General features: G+C 45.0%; 1 protein-coding gene across 5 annotated transcripts in view; it reads right to left on the bottom strand.

The window, feature by feature from the left end:
• The window catches only part of Mocos (molybdenum cofactor sulfurase), a 46684-nt gene that overhangs the window by 18521 nt on the left and 7018 nt on the right, over positions 1 to 21145 (bottom strand). For 2 of the 5 annotated variants that reach the window (XM_004855231.3, XM_021236686.2), the window contains exons 3-10: positions 19002 to 19068; positions 17048 to 17689; positions 12790 to 12866; positions 11580 to 11779; positions 7221 to 7337; positions 5280 to 5738; positions 3168 to 3330; positions 171 to 249 (exon numbers count right to left, since the gene is read on the bottom strand). In XM_004855231.3, coding sequence (XP_004855288.1) covers positions 171 to 249; positions 3168 to 3330; positions 5280 to 5738; positions 7221 to 7337; positions 11580 to 11779; positions 12790 to 12866; positions 17048 to 17689; positions 19002 to 19068 — 1804 coding nt within the window. Of the gene's footprint in view, positions 1 to 170; positions 250 to 3167; positions 3331 to 5279; positions 5739 to 7220; positions 7338 to 11579; positions 11780 to 12789; positions 12867 to 17047; positions 17690 to 18913; positions 19069 to 21145 lie in introns of those variants that run through there. The other 3 variants (XM_087193299.1, XM_021236687.2, XM_087193301.1) reach the window with 2 other exon arrangements.

Raw genomic sequence — 21145 nt, forward strand, 5'->3', positions numbered from 1 at the left:
TGCTTGGTAGGTCTGAAGAACACCAAGGAGCCCACGTTGCGAGAGGGGATTGTGCAGCCGACAGGATGAGGAGTATGGCAGAGGACAGATCATACAGGGCAGTGCTTTTTTCTCTTTCTGTGTCACCATGCCCATTACTGCCAGGACTGTCACCTGCTTCAGAGTCTTACCTGTCTGTACAGACTATGCTTTGGCAAATCTGAACCCGGCCACTATCTTCCTCAAGAGGCATCTCTATGGGCTCCATTCCTAAAGAACAAAGGGTAGAGACAAGTTTGTCATCATACAAAATGAGCAGCTAAGCAAGAAAAGCCCATTATCATGAAATCTATAAGAATTTTAATGACTCTTGAGCTTGGCTGGATCAAGGGCATGGCTGGGTCTTAGAAATTTATAGCACAGAGATTTTCTTTCTCATTATTTAGTACCACCAACAACAGAGTGTGCTTCAAGCAGACTTCTGGTAGATCCTGCACAGGGGCAATTGTGCCCACAGTCCCTGGGATGCTCTATAAATTACTTTGAAAGATTTCTTCACTCCACATGACTCCACATTCTGAGGTCATTCATTGTTCTCCTAAGCTATCTTAAATCCTTCAGAAATAGACAGGTGGACATGAAGCCTCATGCTGTAAAAAACATAGCATCAAATTAAATTCTGGCATCAGAGGTCATTATTGCCTAAAAACTAAAAACTAAAAATGATAACTAAACTAAAAAAATAAAACTTACTATGTCAGTGGGATTGGAAACTATTTTCTTTCCTTTAACTGTTACATATATCATATGTAAGAGTAACATACATTTGTAATAGTTTGAAATCATCTTTAATATATGTTAATATCCTAGGTACCAAATTCAAACACAAAGGGTACAATAAAAGGTTACATATATTTCCATCTCACTGTTAAAAAGATATAAAAATATTAAGTACAAAATATTATCAAACCAAACTCAGCAAGATGTTTAAAAAATTATTGCCAAGTAATATTCCTATTTCTCACAAGAGCAAGGGTAGTTCAGTATTAGACAATCCACAAATGTAATGTATCACGTTATTATGAGAGAAAAAATAATAGTGAACACAGTTTAGGAGAATAGGAAAATCCATAGAAACAGGAAGTAAATTAGTGGTTGCCCAAAGACTAGGAATGAGGCTAGAAATGGGTAGTGACTGCTAACAGATAACAGTTTCTCTTTGGGAGTGATGAAAATGTTCTAAAATTGGTTGAAAGGTTCTAACTTTGAATTTACTAAAAATGATTGACTGCAGGCTTTAAGCAGATACATTTTATGGTATGTTACATACATATCAATAAAGCTTGAAAAAATGAAAGTACAGAAAAACGACACACCATAAAAACATTAATCAAAACAGAGGTGAGATGACTATTATAATATCAGAAAAATAATTTCATATTTCACAGTTTGACACAAAGCAAATCACCAGGTATAAAGAGGGACACTACTTCAAGAGGAACAATTCACCAAAAAACATAAAAATACTAAATGAAGCACAAGCTAACAAAAATAAAAGGGGAAAATAGGCAAATCCACAATTACAGTCCAACACTCCACTTAGTGCACAGCACTAGTACACAGAAAAATCAGCAACCTTATAGAAATACTGAACAATATTATCAACCAATTAGATCTAATTGACATTTATAGACTAGTTTACCTAACAACAGAAGAACACATATTCTGTTCAAATATACATGGAATGCTCCTAGTAATAGGTATCCTAGATCATAAACCAAACCTTAACAATTTTTAATAAATTAAAGTACCCAAGAAAGGTACACAGAGAATTTCAGCCATATCTATAATGTTTTATTATTATTTCTTTAAAAAAGAAGCAGGGGCCAGGGATTTAGCTCAGTGGTTTCGCTGCCTGCTGCACAAGTGCAAGGACCCGAGTTTGATCCCTGGTACCAAAAAATAAAAAATAAAAAGAAGGAAAGGTGGGTGTGGTTGTGCATGCCTGTAATCCCAGCACTCTAGGAGGCTGAGACCAGAGGATCTCAAGTTCAGCCCAGCCTTAGCAAGATGCTGTCTCAAAAAATAAAAAGAGCTGGAGATGTATCTCAGTGAGGAGACCCTGGGTTCAATCCCTAGTACCAGGATAAATACATACATGTATACATATATAGATTCATGCCTACATAAATAGAAACATAGGAGGAGTATCTGAAGGAACTGTGGCCAAATGTTAAGATTTGTTAGAATTGGATGCTATAATTATGTATTATATTATTCTCTGATCTGAGTCCAGCACTGTACATACTAGCCACATACATCTATCAAAATTAATTAAAATTAAACACAATTTACAATTTAAATAGCCACAGGTGACCAGTGGCCACCAAACTGGGCAGTGTAGATGCTGAACATCCCCTCAACTCAGAAAGTTCTATTGGACAGAGCTGGTTATACTTTTTCATGTGTTAAAACCACCAAGGAAGAATCAAAGCCTACAGTACACATTATGAGTGAAGGCAGAAAAGGAAGGTGTTATGGCTTGCATCTAGATGTCCTCCTAGAGCCTCATGCAGTCTAGGGGGGTGGGGTGGCCTTTTCAGAGGTGGCTGGATCTAGGGTGTGTGATACTGGGATTAAGGATGTGTTATGACTGAATGGGTTTAGCAGTTCTGGGTGTGGATAATGGAGGGCCCACCCTAGGTGTGGGTGGCACCAACAAATAGGGTTACAGCCCGGATGGAATATAAAGGGACCCAGGGAAGACAGCCTGGCTGTTGCTGCTTTCTGCCTCCTGCCTGCCTTGCTGGGGATTGTTGCTCCTCTGTGATCCCCCTCTGCCATGCCACCCCTGCCTTGGAGCTACCCAACTATGGACTGAAACCTACAAATTGTGAGCTAAATAAACCTTTGCTCCTGTAACTCCGGGGGTCAGGTATTTTATCTCAGAAAAGTAACTAAGACAGAAGTAAGTGCAAAGGACATCACACAACTCCAAGTTCAAAGCTCTTTCCTTTCTGACTGGACTCAAATTGTTAGCTCTTCTCAGAAATTTCACAAAACAAAGGCAGAACAACCCTCACTTTAGGATATTTTTAATATTTGGTAGCAGAAAGACATTCATTTACTCTTATCTGAGTATGAAAACACTCTCCCCAGCCGCCCTGGGAAATGAAGTATTTCCACACCTTTGGCTTTGATGACCATGATCCTTTGCTGCAGATCGATGAAGGGCTGGATCAGGCAGAGCCTCGGCTCCTGCTTCTGACTCAGGCAAATGCCGTTGTGATTCACGATCATCCAGCTCCGGTCATACAGCAGCCCGTGCTTTCCTATGGGCCACCTGGTCACCTAAAGAAAAGGCAGGTGTATTTTACATCAGAACTCCTTGAAAATGAGGTTCACATTATCACACAGGGGTGCACAAGTACAGATGGACTTCATGAATTCAGCACATACTCTTGGAGAAAGAAAGGGAAGAAGAGGAAAAGCAAAAGAGAGAGCAATGCAAGGAGATAACGGTGTGGGAATGAGATACCTTCCATTCAGCCTCCAGATCCAGTTCCCTCCTCACCAACTCAGCCTGTGCTCTGAGTAGGAAAGGTGTGTTCACGACCACATTCCAAGAATACAAGAGAGTCCTTTGTCCTACCCCACCTCCAGAACCCTTCCCCACAAGTGTCCATGACTTCTGCTTTTTGTATACCCTTCTGCTGTAGTGGGCGTGTGGCTAGGCACAGCCTAACACTGCAGACGTGGTTCTTGCACAAATTGTGGCTATCCTGAGATGCTGAGTTGATCTACTTTCAGTGTGTAAGCTTTCCCGAATTCTTCATATTTCTACAAAATTAAAATACAAGTTACACCCAGCGTCCACATCCATTGTCCAATAAAAAGAGCTGGGACTCCTTGGAGAAGTAGTTGATTCTAGGGCTGGATCAGGACAATTTGGAAGAATGAGATGTCAAGACTCATTCTGTAGCTCTGGTGTGATCCGCCTATTGGTCCGAGAAAAACCAAACACTTACTGAGCTCAGTCTCCTCATCCATAAGGTGGGGGTGGGGCACCAACGCCTGCCATGCCACATTTGTGTTTGTGTTACAAAATACAAGCCGACTGTGAAAGCAGAGTCCTTACATACAGAAGGCACCCAGAGCCCTCACCTGCCTCTGCTCAGGAGCAGGGATGAAGCTCATGGTTTATGGACTCAGCCTGGAGCCCAGCTCCAGAGGGAACACTATGAAACGCAGGCCAACAAACAGCCCCGAACTTGGTATGTTTGATGAGGAGCCAAAAAAGCTATCGCCCAGAGGCTCAGGAGTCTGGGACTTGGGACAAAGGGAGATTATAGAAAGACAGCCTCAGGTTGGCCACAGCAGGGAGGACAGCCCTTCTGGAGACTGGGGCTGGCTGCCAGCAAAGGCAGGCCTTTCATCCCTCAGGTACGGGGTCACTTGGCCTATTTGCAGAGGTAGTGCATGTTGTTCTGCAGGCTCCAGGATCCCCAACAGAAATCTTACATTAAATCGTGTAGTATTTGCATATAACCTACGCACACCCACCTATATTCTTTCCATCTCTAGATTATATACACTATCTAACACAATGTAAATGTTATACAAATAGTTATTATACTGTATTGTTTAGGGAATAATGACAAGAAGAAAAAGTATGTACTTATTCAGTATAGGTGCACTTTAAAAAGATATTTTCCATTTGTGGTTGGTTGAATCAGTGGATGTAGAACCTGTGGATACAGAGGACTGACTACAGTTTGGCACCACAGGGACAACCAAGCACAGTAAATCACATAAGACCAAAGACCCAAGGGTCGGCAGACCTGGGTTCCAATCCTTTCTCTGTCATTTATTAGCAGTTGACCTGGGCAAAGTGCTTTACCTCCACCCACTCAGGAGCTGTACCTGGAGATAATGTTACCATTAACCTCTTATGATTGCTTTAAGTTTCAAATAAAAGAAAGCATATTAAAGGCTTCAGCAAGGGGCCAGCACATGCATTCAGGGGAAGCCACAGCTATGGTGACTGTTTGCCACTCAGAAATGGAGTCCTCTGAGGGGTCCCTGGAAGCAGAGTCTCATTCAAAATTCAGCCTGCATTTCAGCCTCCAAAAAAGAAGGCAAAATTAGAATGGGTTTTTCATACCATAGCACTCTGACCGTACGATTTTGAGTGCATGCTTTTTTCACTTTCTATGTCCTTTCTTCACTTTATGTTTTTTTAAAAACCCATTAGAGAGAAACCAAAGGAAGCACTTTCTGTGCACAGGGAAGGCCCCTACCTCAAATGCGGCACAGGATTTGATGGGGTAGAGGTAAAGGTTGGTGACAATGTGTGGCCCAAGGTCCCCAGGCAGGATGCCTGCAGCTTTCTCTGAAGGAGTCGGCTGGGTTCTGGTGGCCTTACCCATCGCAGGGCACAAATCTACGGAATTCACAGTGGAGCTGGAGTCATTCCAAACCCCGGAGTCCATGCGGGCACCTTCCTGAGGTGACACACAATGTCTGCCGGTGACAGCGGGTGTGTCCTGTGCCTTCCCCTCTGCTGATGGGGCTCCAGCCTTCCCAGTGCTGCCCTGAGGGACTGGCTGGCCACCTGGTAAGCACAGGCGAGTGGCTATGATGAACCTGAGAAATGCCTGGGCATCTTCAACTGAAGACATGTATCCAAAGGAAATCCTCACGGAGCCTGTGGGCTGTCCATCTATGAGGTCAAGACTGTCTCCACAGACATGACCTGCCTGGGATAAAAAGGAGATAAATCAGCCAGAGAGACTCATGCCTCATGGACAGACTAGAAACAGTTTTATAAAACAATTTTGTAAATTTTTAAATTAACCCAGGAGATCAGACCTGCAACACTGAGTGTCTGAGACACAGCTCAGCTCTGAACACTCAAGGCCCACCTCCTGGAGCTCCCTCCACTCAGCTGTGAATGGAAGCCAATACCAATCTCAAGGGACCGTCAAAGAGTTGAAGAGGAACATTTCATGGAAAACATTCACCCAGAGCTGGCACACTGCCGGCCCACAGAGGAGTCAAAGGATGAGCCGAAGTTTCAGAAGCACTGAGAGGTCAGCTTCACAGTCTACCAGGGCTGAGGCAAGAGAAACGTTTGCAGGCCACCCAGGACTCTCAGCCTCTCTCGGGACCGAAGTGAGGCCTGCGTCCCTGAGAACTACCCCCGGGAGGAGGGAAGGGCAGAGATGGCTCACCTGGGGCCACTATGAAGGCCCACATCAGCCTAAGTGTCCCGACCAGGATGGAGAGGAAAGGCAGGAGGATGTTGGCCTCCTGATCCAGCTGTCTGAGTGAGGTTCAATGTAACACATGAGGCTACCAGGACACTCCCCAGTAGGCCCAGGCCAGTCACCCCGAGACGGGGCCACGGCATTCCACACAGCCACATATTGTATCAGGAACTGCATTTACTTCTGTTCTGAGCCTCTGCCTCCCCGACCCTGCTCTCTCCCTCTCTCCTCTTCTCCTCCTCCTCTCTCTCTCTATTTGTATTACCCTCCTTTTTAAATAAAATCCAGTGAATCATGATTAGTTAGGAATACAGTACCTACAATATTCAGCAGCAACCAACAGAAACTCAAATTAGAAATTACTCCAAAATAAATCAGGGCTCTTTGCCACTCAAATCATTCTTATAAAATGGTCCAAAACAAGTTGTACCCTAGAGTGAAAGACCTCAGCCTCAGGGAGAGACAGGAAGGGTGGGGATTCTTCGAGACACAGAATCCTTGGAACCGTGGAAGGATTCCACTGCAACCCCAACCCAAAGGGAGATGAAACTAGACTAGTTAAGGGTCTGTACTAGCACATCTCTTGATAACAGCCCTCTCTGCTTTTATATTTTTGCCCTCCAAGTAAAAAATGAATCAGAAAGTACTGCCATAACATGGTATGCATGCCTGTAATCTCAGTATTTGGGAGGCTGAAGCAGGAGGACTGCAGTGAGTTCCAGGCCAGCCTGGGCTACATAGTGAGACCCTGTCTCAAAAACAAACAAACAAACACAAAAAGAAATAATATTTTAAAGAATCTGTTCTTGTTGACCCACTTTTTTCTTTGTACATCCACAGAAAGGCCCCAAGAAATAAACCCCAGAAGCCAGCCACTACCACCACCACCAAACAGGTGACCAGCCACAAATGTAGCCACTATGAAGGCCCGATCAGACTCCCAACACATGGGCCACAGGGTCCTGTACTGACCTCAAGATGCTTCTTGACCATCTCGTTGCTTATGCCCAGGTGCCTCTGGCAGGCCCCCGTGTTACAGAAGCAGCCAGTTCGAAGGTGGATGTTGTACAAGCTGGCCATCTTGTCCACCTGTGGATCAAATATGACATTTACAGATGTCCGGTTTTGCTCTGATAGCCTGGGAGAGTTCTGAGTCAGTGTTTGGCCCTCTGTTTCCTAACAATGAGCACTTCTGTGCTCAGAAGTTTGCTTTAAGATGTATGCTCTATCGTGGTTTTACTAAACATTTTATAAAATGTCATTGGAAATGAAAGTGTATCCAGATGAATTATAGAAGTATGCTTGAGAAAAGTGGAAATATCAAATTCAGGCCAAGTTCTAAGTTAAGAGTTCACATGTTTCCAGTGAAAGTCACAAGAATAGCACTCGGTGGGGCCGGGGACTTGGAGCTGCCCCTTAGCACACAGTCTGACCGCAGAGCCAGCCCCAGACAGATGCTCTCAGCCTGCCCCACAAAGTGTCACTACTGACACTGTGTGATATCCACTTCCTTTTCCTAATTTCTTTTTCTTTTTTTTTTTTTTCATAGGTACCAGGATGGAACTCAGGACCTTGCGCTTTCAAAGCAGGCACAGTGCCACTGAGCTAAATCCCTGACCCTTCTTCCCCTAATTTCCCCAACTTTGGGTTCATTCAGAATTGCCACTCGGTGTGGAAGTTCTAAGGTTCTTTCCTGCCCTCTGGAGCGTCTGGAAGGTCATTCACATTATCTGGAGCCCCTAGGACATAGGTGTTTATCCCTGCTCCTGGGCTGTAAGTCGACTCCACTCCCTCAAGGGCAGGGAAACAAATACATCTTGCCCAGATGGTTAAGCCTTTAAATTCTCCCCCAAGGAAGTCATATGTGGCATGGCCAGAGGCAGCCACAAGGAGTACAGTGTCCCCTGTAGCCCACCAGCCACCACAGTCAGACTGGGCTCTCAGCTGGGCAAGGGGATCTCCCACAGACCCTTGTTAAAACCATGGTTGTCTTCACTCCGACTAACTCCCTGGTCTATCAGAATGATAAGAAATCATTCATTCCCTGGCTGAATGGAGGGGCCTGGAAACAACTCTTCCTTCACCCTTGGCTAACAACCCAGTGGCATAAAGACCTGGCAGTGGAACCCAAGAGGTCCCTAGCCCTCTGTGGCAGGACCTGGCAGCACGATTGGTCAATTCCATCTCTAGAGTTAGGTCTCCACTCACAGGCTAGCTCCTAGGGAAATCCTTTCTGGTCCCCCAGCTCAGTTCCTAACAGAAAGGACAGAAGTCCCCCAAGACCATCCTTATTCACCCCCATATTCACTGCTCTGTTACCACTGCTGCTAAACAGCCAGCTAAACTTGGAAGAATAAGACCACTGTATTATGCTCCTGGCTACAGTAGCTCAGGAATTCAGACTGCATATGAGAGAGATGGTTTGTCTCTGTTCCATCCTATCTTGAATCCCAGCCAAGAAGAGTCAAAGGCTAAGAATGTTTTAAGCTTCCTCTTTTAGGCTTCTTCCCCAGCCACACCTGCCATAGGATACTTAAGGATATTTAACCAGGCACTCTTTTGCCCCATGCATATTCCACCCCAGCACACAAAGCTGGGTAGATGTCTGATCCCGAAGCCTGATAGGCTCAAAATTCAGGCCTGCCAACCACATAGTGCCTGGGCTTGGCCTCTCCATGGAGCTTGGCTTCCTCCACCATGGCAGCCTCAAGGCCCAAGCTGGTGGCTGACCTGGTAACACATGGCTCCAATGGTAAGTGTTCCAGGAATCAAAGCCAACATGGCATCACCTTTTCTGACCTAGCCTTAGAAGCCACAGTGTCACCTTCGCAGCACTCTATTAGTTACACACAAGTCACAAACCAGCCTGGATTTAAGGGAAGAGACATGGATCCCAGCCTTCCATAAAGGGAGTGTCAATGTCACTTGGCCGAGGGTAAGGGCGGAAGACATTGCTGTAGCCATACTTAGACTCTGTAGTGACTTCCCACTGATAAATCAGTGTCCTCTGGCCCTCAGCCCTCGGGAGCCCCACCCAGGCCCAGCTGTCCTTGTTGTTAACATCAGTACTGCGTGGACCTGAATTGTGCACCATGGTGATTCACTAATACTCTCTAATAACTGCCTCAATATCCTCTGATACTTCATCCCTTCATCTAGTTATGATGCTAGCCAAAGAGGAAAACATGCCACCATTTGAACTGCACCCTTGTTGCTATCCAGGTAAAAGAAGCTGGTTACCTTGGCAGGGTAAGAGCTGAATCCAAAGAGGGGCAAGAAACCAGCTCAGCCACAATGCACAGGAGCCTCATAGCCAGGAGCCTTGAGCCTCAGAGTGTGTGTGTGTGTGTGTGTGTGTAACCAGGGATCCAACTCAGGACCTTTCCCTTGCCAGGCAGGCATTAGCACCACTGAGCTAAACCTCCGGCCTGAGCCTCAGTGTATATTGAGCACTTATTTTATTCCTGGGTCCTGCGCAAAGGGATGTAAATGTTGTATCTCATTTAACCATCATAGCAGCATAAGCCAAGCCAGGTATATTGTTATTCTCATTTCACTGATCTCAGAGAGCTTAAGTTAACTTGCCCAAACTTACAGAGCCAGCAAAAGGCAATCAGAATTTGAACCCACATCTTAGCCACCATATACAATGACTCCCACCAGTGGGGAGAGTAAAATTAGGGGCCCAGGTATCACAAGCAAAAACCTAAAGTCTTCATGTAAAAGGTACATTTCTTTACTCATCCCCTGAAAAGGGACAACTAAGCCCCACTAGGATACCATCTGATCTTTCTGAAGTCCACCAACATCCCTGTGGAATTTCCACACCACAGTTCCCCTGGCCCAGGAAAACAGCTGGACTTTGCTGAAGCAGCCCAGGCGGCCATGTGCCAGCCGTGAACCCATGACTGCGACCAGCTTCCTCCACTGATGCCCGGAAGGGGAAGCTCACCTCGCACCCACCCTGAGGGCTCGGCGACTCTGTGAACACGCCTAGGTCCCAGATAGGAAGCTCCTAGTCGTTTCTCCCCCAGCCACACCTGCCACAGGACTCTTTGTCACCTGTTGCCCTTCTCCACTTCTTTGGGAAATACAAATTCACTTTCAATTCAAGAATGAAAGTTATTTTACTAATTAGCTAGAATAACATATTTAAGCAGGCACTCTTTCCCTGATGCGTACTCTACCCCAACACACAGACAAACACACACACACCAAAATGCATACTTCCAAGTGGTGCTGGGCTGGTTCTGTGGCCAGTGTAATAGCTGAGGGCGGTCCTTAGCAACTGGGGATTTTCCACTGTTAACTTTGAGGCACCACCTTGAGTTGCACAATGTCTGCATTTGCTAGTGGGGACCAACATTTCCCGCAGAAGAATAGTTACCAAGTTCATTCTTCGGAAAGTTTGTGGCTATTTAGAAGAATGGGGCAAAGAAGGCTCCTTGGGAAATGGATTTTTATGTTTTTATTTTTGACACTGGGTCTCCCTGCATGGCCCAGGATGGCTCCAAACTCCTGGGCACAAGAGATTTTCCTGCCTCAGCCTCCTAAGTACCTGGGACTACAGGTGCATACCAGAGTGCTCAGCTCAGAAATGGATTTCATTTGGGAAATTCAAAGTTTAACAAAAGTATTTGGGGATTGTGGCTCTCAGCAGAAGATAAGCACCAAGTTCCAAACTTACCTGATGATCGAATCTGCTCCAACTCAATCCCTTCCCCAAATCTGCAAACCACGGATCTCATTTTTTTTATGGAAAAATACAGGTAGTGTGCATATATGCAGAAACCACTGTTAGCCAACCCACCAGGTCCTTTGAACTAATTGTGAACTAAGGCAGATTAGAGGCTTTTGTGGACCATTTCTGCTTCTCACAGAAAAGGCGCTCTGCTGACAAATGCTGTTACAACATGGTGATACACCACTGGGGTGCCAGGCTGTCTGTATCCAAAATTACTTCAGCTGTGGTTCTGACCACACTATTTTTCTGTCTGGCCTAATTTGGGGTGTCTTCTCTTGTTGGCAAGCCGTCACCTATTCCACTGGTAACAGCAGAATCAGCCTCTCTCTTCCAACTTAAAATGTGCCACTCTACCTGTGTAAAAAGGGCTGAAAAAATACACAACCAGGCTTGCTAGAACTGTGTGGTTGAGAGTTAAAGACTGTGAGTAAGGGCCAGTGCTCCCCAGCAGTGTGTGCACTTCATCACAGCTACTTCCAGGGGCACGGAGGCCTTCACTGCAAATTTCAAGGCTCAGAAAGGTTTCCAAGTTCCAGAAAAGAGCAATTCCGTTGCATAAATGTTAGCAAGATGAAAAGCAAACCCACCTCAGAGTAACCAATGATGTTCCCGCCATTATCCAGCACATTAAAATTGATGATTGGACCCTGAACATCAGGGCTGCTGAACTCTGAGTCACTGTAAATCTGCACCACTGGGGCTCCATTGGGGTAGCGGAGAGAGGACAAGGCGGTGTGGGTATACTGCGCCAGCATGAAGGTGTACTGCATAATATTCTCCATGCCACCTCAACACCAAGGGGAAAAGCAGAGTCATGAACTTCACAGGAAAGTCATTTGCTCATTTTTTAAGACAACAAGATTATCATAACTGGTCATCCTGGACCTCAGATTGATGACTTTAAACACTCATATAAATGGTACAGCGTTGCCCATATGACAAAGGTTTAAGTCTTTGGTAGTGAAAAATAGTTCATTATTGCTGTTTATATAGAATTTTTCTATAGGAATTCTTGTCATCCTCTTTTTTAAATAAATACGTGTGTACACAAATATTACTAAAAAAATTCAGATAATTTAGACCCTTTGGTAGCAGATGGCAAAAATACACAACTTTATTCTTAAAATATCATTTTTGTTGTTTGTTTTTCTTAATATTTAAATCACTTTAATTACAAAAAACAATTAAGAATACATACTTCAACAGGGATGAATCTAGAAAATACTATGCTAAGTGAAATAAACTAGACATAAAGGGGCAAGCACTATATTATTCCTTTATATAAGGTATCTAGAACAGGCAAGACAGAAAGTATATTAATGATCACCAGAGGCTAGGGAGGGGAAGGAATAAGAAGTTATGTTTTTGGGGATTTAGCTCAGTGGTTCCACTGCCTGCCTTGAAAGCACAAGGTCCTGAGTTCAATCCCTGGTACCAAAAAAAAAAACCCAAACAAACAAGAAACCCACAATAACTTCCTTTTTTCCTTGCTCTGATAATTCATTTTGATGATAATTCAAATCAGATTTAGCCACACTCCATGTCCAGTTACTACCGGTATGTGCCACTCACTTCCCTGTACAAACATCATCTCCTTCATCAGAAACACACCCATAGGGCCAGGGATTTAGCTCAGTGGTTCCACCACCTGCCTTGCAAGCACAAGGACCTGAGTTCTATCTCCGGTATCAAAAAAAAAAAAGAAAAGAAAAGAAATAGAAACACACCCATACCAGGACGCCCTCGAGGACATGGCTCAGGAAGGCTAATTCCCTGAGGGTGAGAAGGCTTACTGACCTGTTAGGCGCTCCAGCGCATCAAATCCATGCTTCAAGGCTATCACGTCAAGGTATGAGATGGTGCCATCTTCAAACCTGCAGTGTGGGAGGAGTGGAACAAGGTCAAGCTGTGGCCACCACACTCCCTGTGCATTGTGTGGCATGTAATGACCATCTGATTTCAGGGAGAATGATCATCTATCAATAGCCACCCTCCGCCTCCTTGTGAAACACTGCTCAGAAAACCCGTCTGGCTGCGTCTGGCCCTGACCTGTAGGTCTGTAGCTTTCCAGAACTACTTTAAACTTCCAAGGTAGAGTGGCAGAGTGATAAAGAGCCCGAAAAGACAGTTACCACCTTGAACCAGTTTGACAAAATAAGAGACGCCTCGCTGTCTGAGAAAGGATTTGGACTTAAAGCCTCGAGTGACAGGCTCTTGAAATCTGCTCTCTGACCACAAGAGGGCACCAATAACAGGGCGTCGTTTCAGGGCGATCAGCGAAGCAGCTATGAAGTTCTTGACAAGAGTCCCTGGCTCCAAAGTGTACAGATCCAACGATTTAGGTGAAAATTACACGGTTAATATTGCAGATGCACCCCATCCTGATTGTCAGATTGTTAGTTTTGCATTTCATTAGAATTATCATCAAGTCTTTGTTGTTCACCTACTGTGAGTCAGGCACTGTCCTAGGTACTAAGAATGCAGCACAGAACAAGATAGACAAAATCCCTACCCTCATAGCCTTACATTCTATGAAACAAGGAATAAAATCTAGCAAATAGACACAGAGAAACCAAGGAAACAACACACCAGACTATTAAAAAGTGCAATGAAGATGCATAAGCAGAGGGTGGCTGGGCAGGGTGAGTCCACTCAGGACCATGTAAGCAGGGCCACGTGGAAGTCAGGATAAGGGAAAGAGCTAATGTTCACAAGGACTAGGATGACAGTTTCCAAGGGAAACAGCACTCCAGGGAGAGGGTGCAGGCAAGGCCCTGGGCAGCAGAAAACCTGGCATACTGCAGGGACAGCAGACCAGGCAACCGAGGCAGGAGACAGAGAAGGAGAGGTCCCTTGAGACTCCACGTTCTAGAAGACTCTGCACAGAGGAGTGAGAAGATGTGATGTGCTCTGGTCTTAAGGAGACTGCTGGGCCCCCTGGGAAAGCCCAGACCTCCAGGTAACAGTGAGGGGGAGGCTTCTATAAGCATCCACAGGAATGGTGACCAGCAACTGCCTTAGGCAAGTTAAAGCTTTCAATGGAAACATTATACTTTGTATTTTAATGCTCTAGAAACAAGATGTGCTTAAAACATTGTTACTGCAATGCTAATTTCTTCACAAAACTAATCCACACAAGTAATGAAAACATGTACAAAAAAAAAGGGATAGAGGGAGAAGGAAGGGAAGGGAAAGGGGGTAAAAAAGGAATTAAGATGTATTATGTACATGTACCAACCCCCCACAATAAATGTAAACATTATGTACTACACTGTTGGTGGAAATGTAAACTAGTACAACCTTTATGGAAATCAGTATGGAGATTTCTCAAAGAATGACCTAGCTATTCCCCTTCTAGGTATTTTCCCAAAAGAGTCAAAGACATCATACTACAGCAATACTGCATGCCAATGTTTATAGCACCATTATTCATAATAGCTAAATCCTGGAAACAGCCCATATGCCCATCAACAGATGAATGGATAAAGAAAACATGGTGTCTAATGGAACACTACTCAACTATAAAGAAGGATAAATTTGAGACATTTGTAGGAAAATGGATGCACCTGGAAAATATAATGAGTAAAATAACTCAGACACAAAGCTTAAATACCATATGGTATCTCTCAGGTGAGTATAGAAAAGTAAAAAGAGCACAACAAAGGATGGATAGAAGGAGACAAGAGGATAGATCTCTTGCAAATGGAAAGGGATCCAGGAGACCAAGGGTGAGGAGAGAGGGAGAAGAAAGAAGAATTAAGATATGCTATGCTCAAGAATCAAATACCCACAAAGAATATAAGTATATGTCATAAACATGAGCTAAGAATAATAACAAGAACGAAAATGGGGAAAGGGAGATGGAGGGAGGAAGGTGGGTGGATAGGGGATTAAAAAAAAGAAGTTGTGTTATGTACATATACCCACTTCCCAAGATAAATAAAGTAAACTTCATGCACTGTAACATGCATTAATAAAATAAAAAAGAAACATGTACTAATAAAAAAATGATCTGAAAAAAATTAATGGTAATAGACATACAGAACTCATGATTCAACCATGAATCAATTATTAATTGATAAATCACAAATGAGTTAGTAATCACTAATAAGCTAAATATTATAGCTAATAATGACTTAAGTTATTAATCATCAATAAATAATTATGTGCTAGTAATTAATTAAAATTCTCATACAAAAAGAGAAAAGCCTTTTTGTTTCTATCAAGGGCTGTATTGCATTGAGTTATAAAATACAAAAAGTCTAAGAGCAAGGTTGAGGCACATGTTCAGTAAGCATTTGGATTGAGTACTATATATTGATTTGGGAGGGGGTGGACCAGGGATCGAACTCAGGTCCTTCCACTTGCAAGGCAGGCGCCAGAACCACTGAGCTAAATCTCCAGCCCGAGTACTATACATTGAGTTCTAGTCTGAAGTTTATAAGAAAAAAGTTTGACTTATAACGCCACATGAATATATTCTGCTTTCTGGGAGTCTTCGTGTGGCACAAGCTGTATGTAAAGAAATCCACCCAAATCAAAGCAAAGAAGTCTACCCCAGCCCAGCCCACCCATGCCCTGGCCCAAACAAGGTGGCTTTCTCCTGGCCTTCAGGATCCTAGGGCCAAATTAAATTTGTAGCTTCTCTTTGTTTTGCCTTTGATTTACTTATGTTGTGCCGATCATTCATTTCTTGCTTGGTTATATTACACAGTAAATTATCACACATGGATTTAAAAGATGTCACATTAGTATTTCTGTTTTAGAATCTCCCTACTATGGAAATGTCCTTTTGAAAAAAAGACTGCAAGGGCCGGGGATTTAGCTCAGTGGTTTCGTCACCTGCTGTGTGCAAGCGAAAGAGCCCAAGCAAGATCCCCGGTACCAAAAAAAAAAAAAGACTGCAAACTGTCTCATCCATGCATCAATGCCCACTCTCTCCTGGTGCTTCACCTATATTAGCTATAAAAGGATGGTACCACCACCCTCACTGTGCAGGAAAACCATGAGGTGCAGAGACCAAGCCACACGTCCCCCGGCTGCTGATCTACCTCCCAGAAGCCCGGCTGCAGATGCACAGCCAACCCTGACTCTACCCCAGGCATGGCCCTGTCTGCAGGACCCTGAGGCTGCACTGGGTCTAAGCCGCCTTCCCCTCAGGCCGAGACCTTCTCTGGCACCAGCAGGGTGATTCGCTTTCTACCTCAACCTCACGGTGGCCCCTACAGAAGGAGAGAAACCTTGCTTAGTGACCATTTCACCTGCCATTCATATTCAATATGACAAGTGCTGCCATCACCATCTGGGAGAGCCCTTGGCATAACCCCCACCAGCTGCCCTGCAGCCTGAGTAAAGGTATAGAACAGTAGGCAAAACTTTTAGAGACCAAGTGCCCAAACTGCAACCCAAAATCCACTTATTTATTGCACAGTGTCAACACTGCAATTAAACCTGAATACTGAGGTTTCACTTTTGAAAAAACTCATGCACTTGGCTCGCATGCCAACAGACAAGGCTCTGAGTCCCCTCCACAGCATGTGTGACATAGGTTCACCACCAAAGGTATGGGCCAGTGAAGCCAGCGTGCCCCCAGCCTGTTTGAGGGCACCTTCCCTCACCTTCCCATGGATGCTGCTCTATAGGTCTGGGGGCCTCTGGTTCAGCCTACTTCCTGCTAACAGGGCACAAGGAGAGCTGGCTCCAGCTACTGGAGAACTGAGGGTGCTGCTATTGAGTTCACATTTGCTCCAAAGACTCATCTTTTAAAGTCAGTGCTGTGGGGCCAAGCCCTGTGCCTTTTCATCTCTGCTCACAGCTCTTATCTGCAGGGCTAGTCCTCCCACCACTTTGGAGCAAGCCACACGTGGGGGCAGAGATCACCGAGCGGCCTGTGGCACACTCCAACCAACCTCTGCCTCCCAGACCTGAGCCCTGCTGCCAACTTGTCCCTGCCAGCATCAATCAGCTCCCCTAGCTCTCAGCTAAGACGCCCCTGGCATAATCCCATAGGTGACACATGCCAACCTGCCACCAGCCACCCTCATGTTGAGGTTACCTTTCAGCCACCGAAGGCCTCGGGATGTAGAAGTCTTCCCCCGCAAGGTAGGCAGCGGCTGTCCCTCCTCCAAAGTAGCTTTTCCTCAGTAGTGGAGCCACACGATTATTGATCAGCAGAGCACCCAAGCCGGTGGGGAATCCGAAGATCTTATAGAAGGAGATGGGGACAAAGTCTGCCTGGTGAGCCGAGAGGTCCAAAGGTGAGGTGCTCACATACGAGGCTGCATCCAGCAGCACGAACCACTTCCCAGGCACATTCGCAGGGCTCAGCCGCCCGGACCTGACCTCTTCTATCCAAGAGAGGGGATATCTGGTTCCTGAAAAGTTACTTTGAGCCGGGTAACAGAAGAGGTGTGGAAGCTGGCAGTCGGGCTCACAGGCCAAGGCACCTCGTTCCTCTGCCGACCACATGTCCTCTGGGCTGACTGGGGTGGATGTGACATTCCTGGCCTCAGCAACCTTCCTCATGCCCACCACAGAGGTGTGGTTGTCAGTGAGGTAACAGAACTGACTCCCACCGTTCTCTGGGCCCCTGGACACCCACGGAAAGGCCTCTGCCACCAGTTTGAGGGCAGCCGTGCTCCCGGATGTGAAAACCATGCTATAGTCCTCAGGCGTGGTGTGAAAATGTGCCAGAACCCTGGAAGAAACAGAATGTCAGGCAGCGCCAGGGTCTCAACGCTGTTCAGAGGTTACTTCTACTAGGCAGAATATATCTACCCCAGTAGCTAGGAAAAATCCAGATAGGCTTTGTGTTATGGCCTGTGTCTAGATACCACGCCCCCCCCAAAGCCTCAAGGGGTCATAGGTGGGGCTTCTTCAGAGGTGGCTGGATCTACAGTGTGTGACGCTGGAATTGATTCATGGTGCAATGCTAGGCTCAAGGGCACTAGGATTAAGGGTGTGAGTGCTACTCACCCTAAATAGTCTGGATAAGATAAATGGGACAGGAAGAGGTTGTTAAGATCCCTCGCTTGCCTTTGCTGTCTTCTGCTTGCCAGGAACTTCTCCTCTGTAATGCCCCTCTGCCAAGCCACCCTGCCTTGAAGCTGGCTGATTATGGACTGAAACCTCTACAAACTGTGAGCTAAATAAACCTTTCCCCCTTTTACTTTGGGTGTCAGGTATTTTGTCTCAGCAATGAGAAAAGTAAGACAGCTTTGCCACAGCTGTGAAGTTAGGGCTCAGGTAGAAGTCATGGGAAGAGATGAATCCATCTCCAATGGGACACATAAAAATCTACAATGACCCTGATGTTGGTCGTATACACCTTCTCCTTGGTGTGTCCTCCCCATTAGTATCATAAGTTTCAAGTCATCAACCTGTTTTACACCACTTTTAATCTTGGCAACTCTATCACCACACTATCATTTTCCAATCTGAAATAACTTGCAGTTGTATTGATTCGGGTAACTATAGATACCACCTGGAAATTAATTACCAGAAACCAATTACTGCATGCTAAAATATATAACAAGCTATTTGGCAACTTGTTAAAAGAGTGGGCTATCAGGCTCACACCTGAAATCCCAGCTATGAAGAGGCTGAGGAAGGAGAAACACAAGTTTAAGACTAGCCTGGGCAACTTAGCAAGACCTCGTCTCAGAAAGAAATAAACAAAAAAGGGGGATACGAAGAGGGAGTGCTGTTTTTCTTTCTGAAAACAAGACCTTGGAACTCAGGTCACTCCTTGTGATCTCCTTATCCGCTCTCACTCACTCTAAATAATTGTGTGACAGCTACCTACCTGGGCTTCTTGTCTACGCCATTCTGTACTTAATCTCCCCTTTGTGTCCTCTGGCTCTGATATTTATCATCATGTATGCATTGGTTTAGAATGAAAAATGATTTTCCTGAAACCTACTCAGAATCTTTGTGGGGTGCAGGCAGATGCTTAGAAGGAAGTCTGTCCACACAGGTGGCCAGCACAGGCAGGTGTTCCTGTCACTCACCGGTAACGGACCTGCTCCACGGTGTCATGGGTGAGCTTGCTCGTGATATTCTGACTGTGAGGATTACCTGACAGGTTACAAAGACAAAACTTCAGGTTCATGACTATGTTTTCTCCTTTTGTGTTGTTTCAAAATGCTCTCCCTCAGTTTCTCAGTTTCTCAAAAAGCTAAAGATAAAACTACCATATGACCCAGCAATTCCACTCCTAGGTGTCTACCCAAAAGAAATTAAAATGTATGTCCATCCAAAGACTTGCACACAAATGTTCATAGCAGCTCTAGTCATAAAGCCAATTTCTAGAAACAATATAAATGCTTATTAACTGGGGAACAGATAGGCAAAATACAGTGTATCCATACAAGGGACAATTATTTGGCAATAAAAAAGAACAAACTACTGGCTATGCCATGAATGAACTTCAAAAATATGCTAAGTGACAGACTTAGTGGCCATATGTTGTGTGATTCCATTTATATGAAATGCCCAGTATGGCCACCACACTGTACAGAGATACCGAACCTGGTAGATTAGGGGTCACTGGGGTGTGGTGGCAATAGGGACAACTGCAAATGGGCATGAGGGATCTCGAGGGAGAATGCAAATGTTCCAACTGATTAGAGAGATGTCTGGACCACTCAGTAAAAGTACTAGAAACACTGAATTGTATATTTGAAATAGGTAAATTCTATGATATGTAAAATATGACTCAATAAAGCTGCTGGGAGCCCTCCTTTTACTTATTAAATAAGATGGAACCCAGGAAAAGAGGTTTGGAGCTGGCAGTTATCTGAGAGGTAGCCAGGCCAAGAGACTTTTCTGTTAGTTCCCCTCCAGGTAGCCAGGGCCTCTATCTATTAACTCCAAAGAACCAAGGACACAACCTCAGGAGACAGAGCCATAAATGTCACTTTCTTAGTTCCCATCTGCCACCCACCATTCCCTCCATCACTGCTGGCACTGTTCCTATAGAATCACACCAACCTCCTCCGCCAGACGTGTGAAGGGAACATACCCTTAGCTTCCCACTCTTGAAACAAAAGGCTCCCAACCTCCCTGCCCCTGTTGACTTCCATACACACACACACACACTCCTAATGTCCTCTTGTGCGTCCTGAAGAATCCTGCTGTCCCTCCAAACTCAGTTCTCAGACATGAGCACAGACCTCTGGCAAGGCCTGACCCCGCTCTTCTCAGGCGCAGGACCACGTCTGCATGCTCACGCAGGCTTGGCCTTTGTCCTTCCAGATTTTTTCCCTACACCACCCTGAAGGGTCACATGGGATTTCTGGCCAATATGGCGACCAGCAATTCCTGTTCCACATCAGCTAGTGACCTGTGGGACTTGATACTTGTCCTCATCACTTTTCCTCACCTATGATTTTAGCCCTATATCATCAGGACCAACTGAAACTCCAAGCCATCTCACAGGCTAACAGCTTCACCATGGTTATGGTTCTTTTTCTTTTCTTTCTCTCTTTTTTTTTTTGCAGTACCAGGGATTGCACTCAAGACCTTGCACTTGCCAGGCAGGCATGGCGCCAGAGCTAAATCCCTGGCCTAATTATGGTTCTTTTTTGGGGGGTGGGTGCCGGGGATTGAACTCAGGACCTTGGGCTCACGAGGCAGGTGGCAGAACCACTGAGCTAAATCCCCGGCCCCTGATTATGGTTCTTATAAGGGTTAGAGAAGGAGAATTGTAGGCCTCTTTGCAAATCATAGATTAACGTCAAAATAAAATTCCTAGTTGGCAGCTTCCCTGATGATGTCCGCAGGTTTATTTTTTAAATTTTTTATTAGTGTTTGCAGCACATAGTTATTGCATTTATTGTGGAGGACTGGTACAGGTACGTTTACACATCTTAATTCTTTTCTTCCTCTTTTTTACCCACTATCCCCTCTCCCTCCCTGCTCCTTCTGTCTCTTCATCCCCTTCCCATTCACAAAGGCTTTTTCATTTTTTCAGTTTTTTCCATCTCCTTTTCCTCACCTCTTTCCTGCTCCCTCATCTCTTGTTCTCTCATCTGTGTGAAAAAGATTTCCCTACTTCCTATTTATCCATTATATAGATGCAGATCCAGATATATTTGATTTTCTCATGTAAGAGAAACCATGAGATATTTAAGCTTGTATGTCTGACTTATTT

The sequence above is a fragment of the Heterocephalus glaber genome, unplaced genomic scaffold, assembly GCF_053883595.1.
Source record: "Heterocephalus glaber isolate CG9 unplaced genomic scaffold, H.glaber_assembly_v1.0 deba00000331, whole genome shotgun sequence".
In the NCBI taxonomy this organism is placed as follows: Eukaryota; Metazoa; Chordata; class Mammalia; order Rodentia; family Bathyergidae; genus Heterocephalus; species Heterocephalus glaber.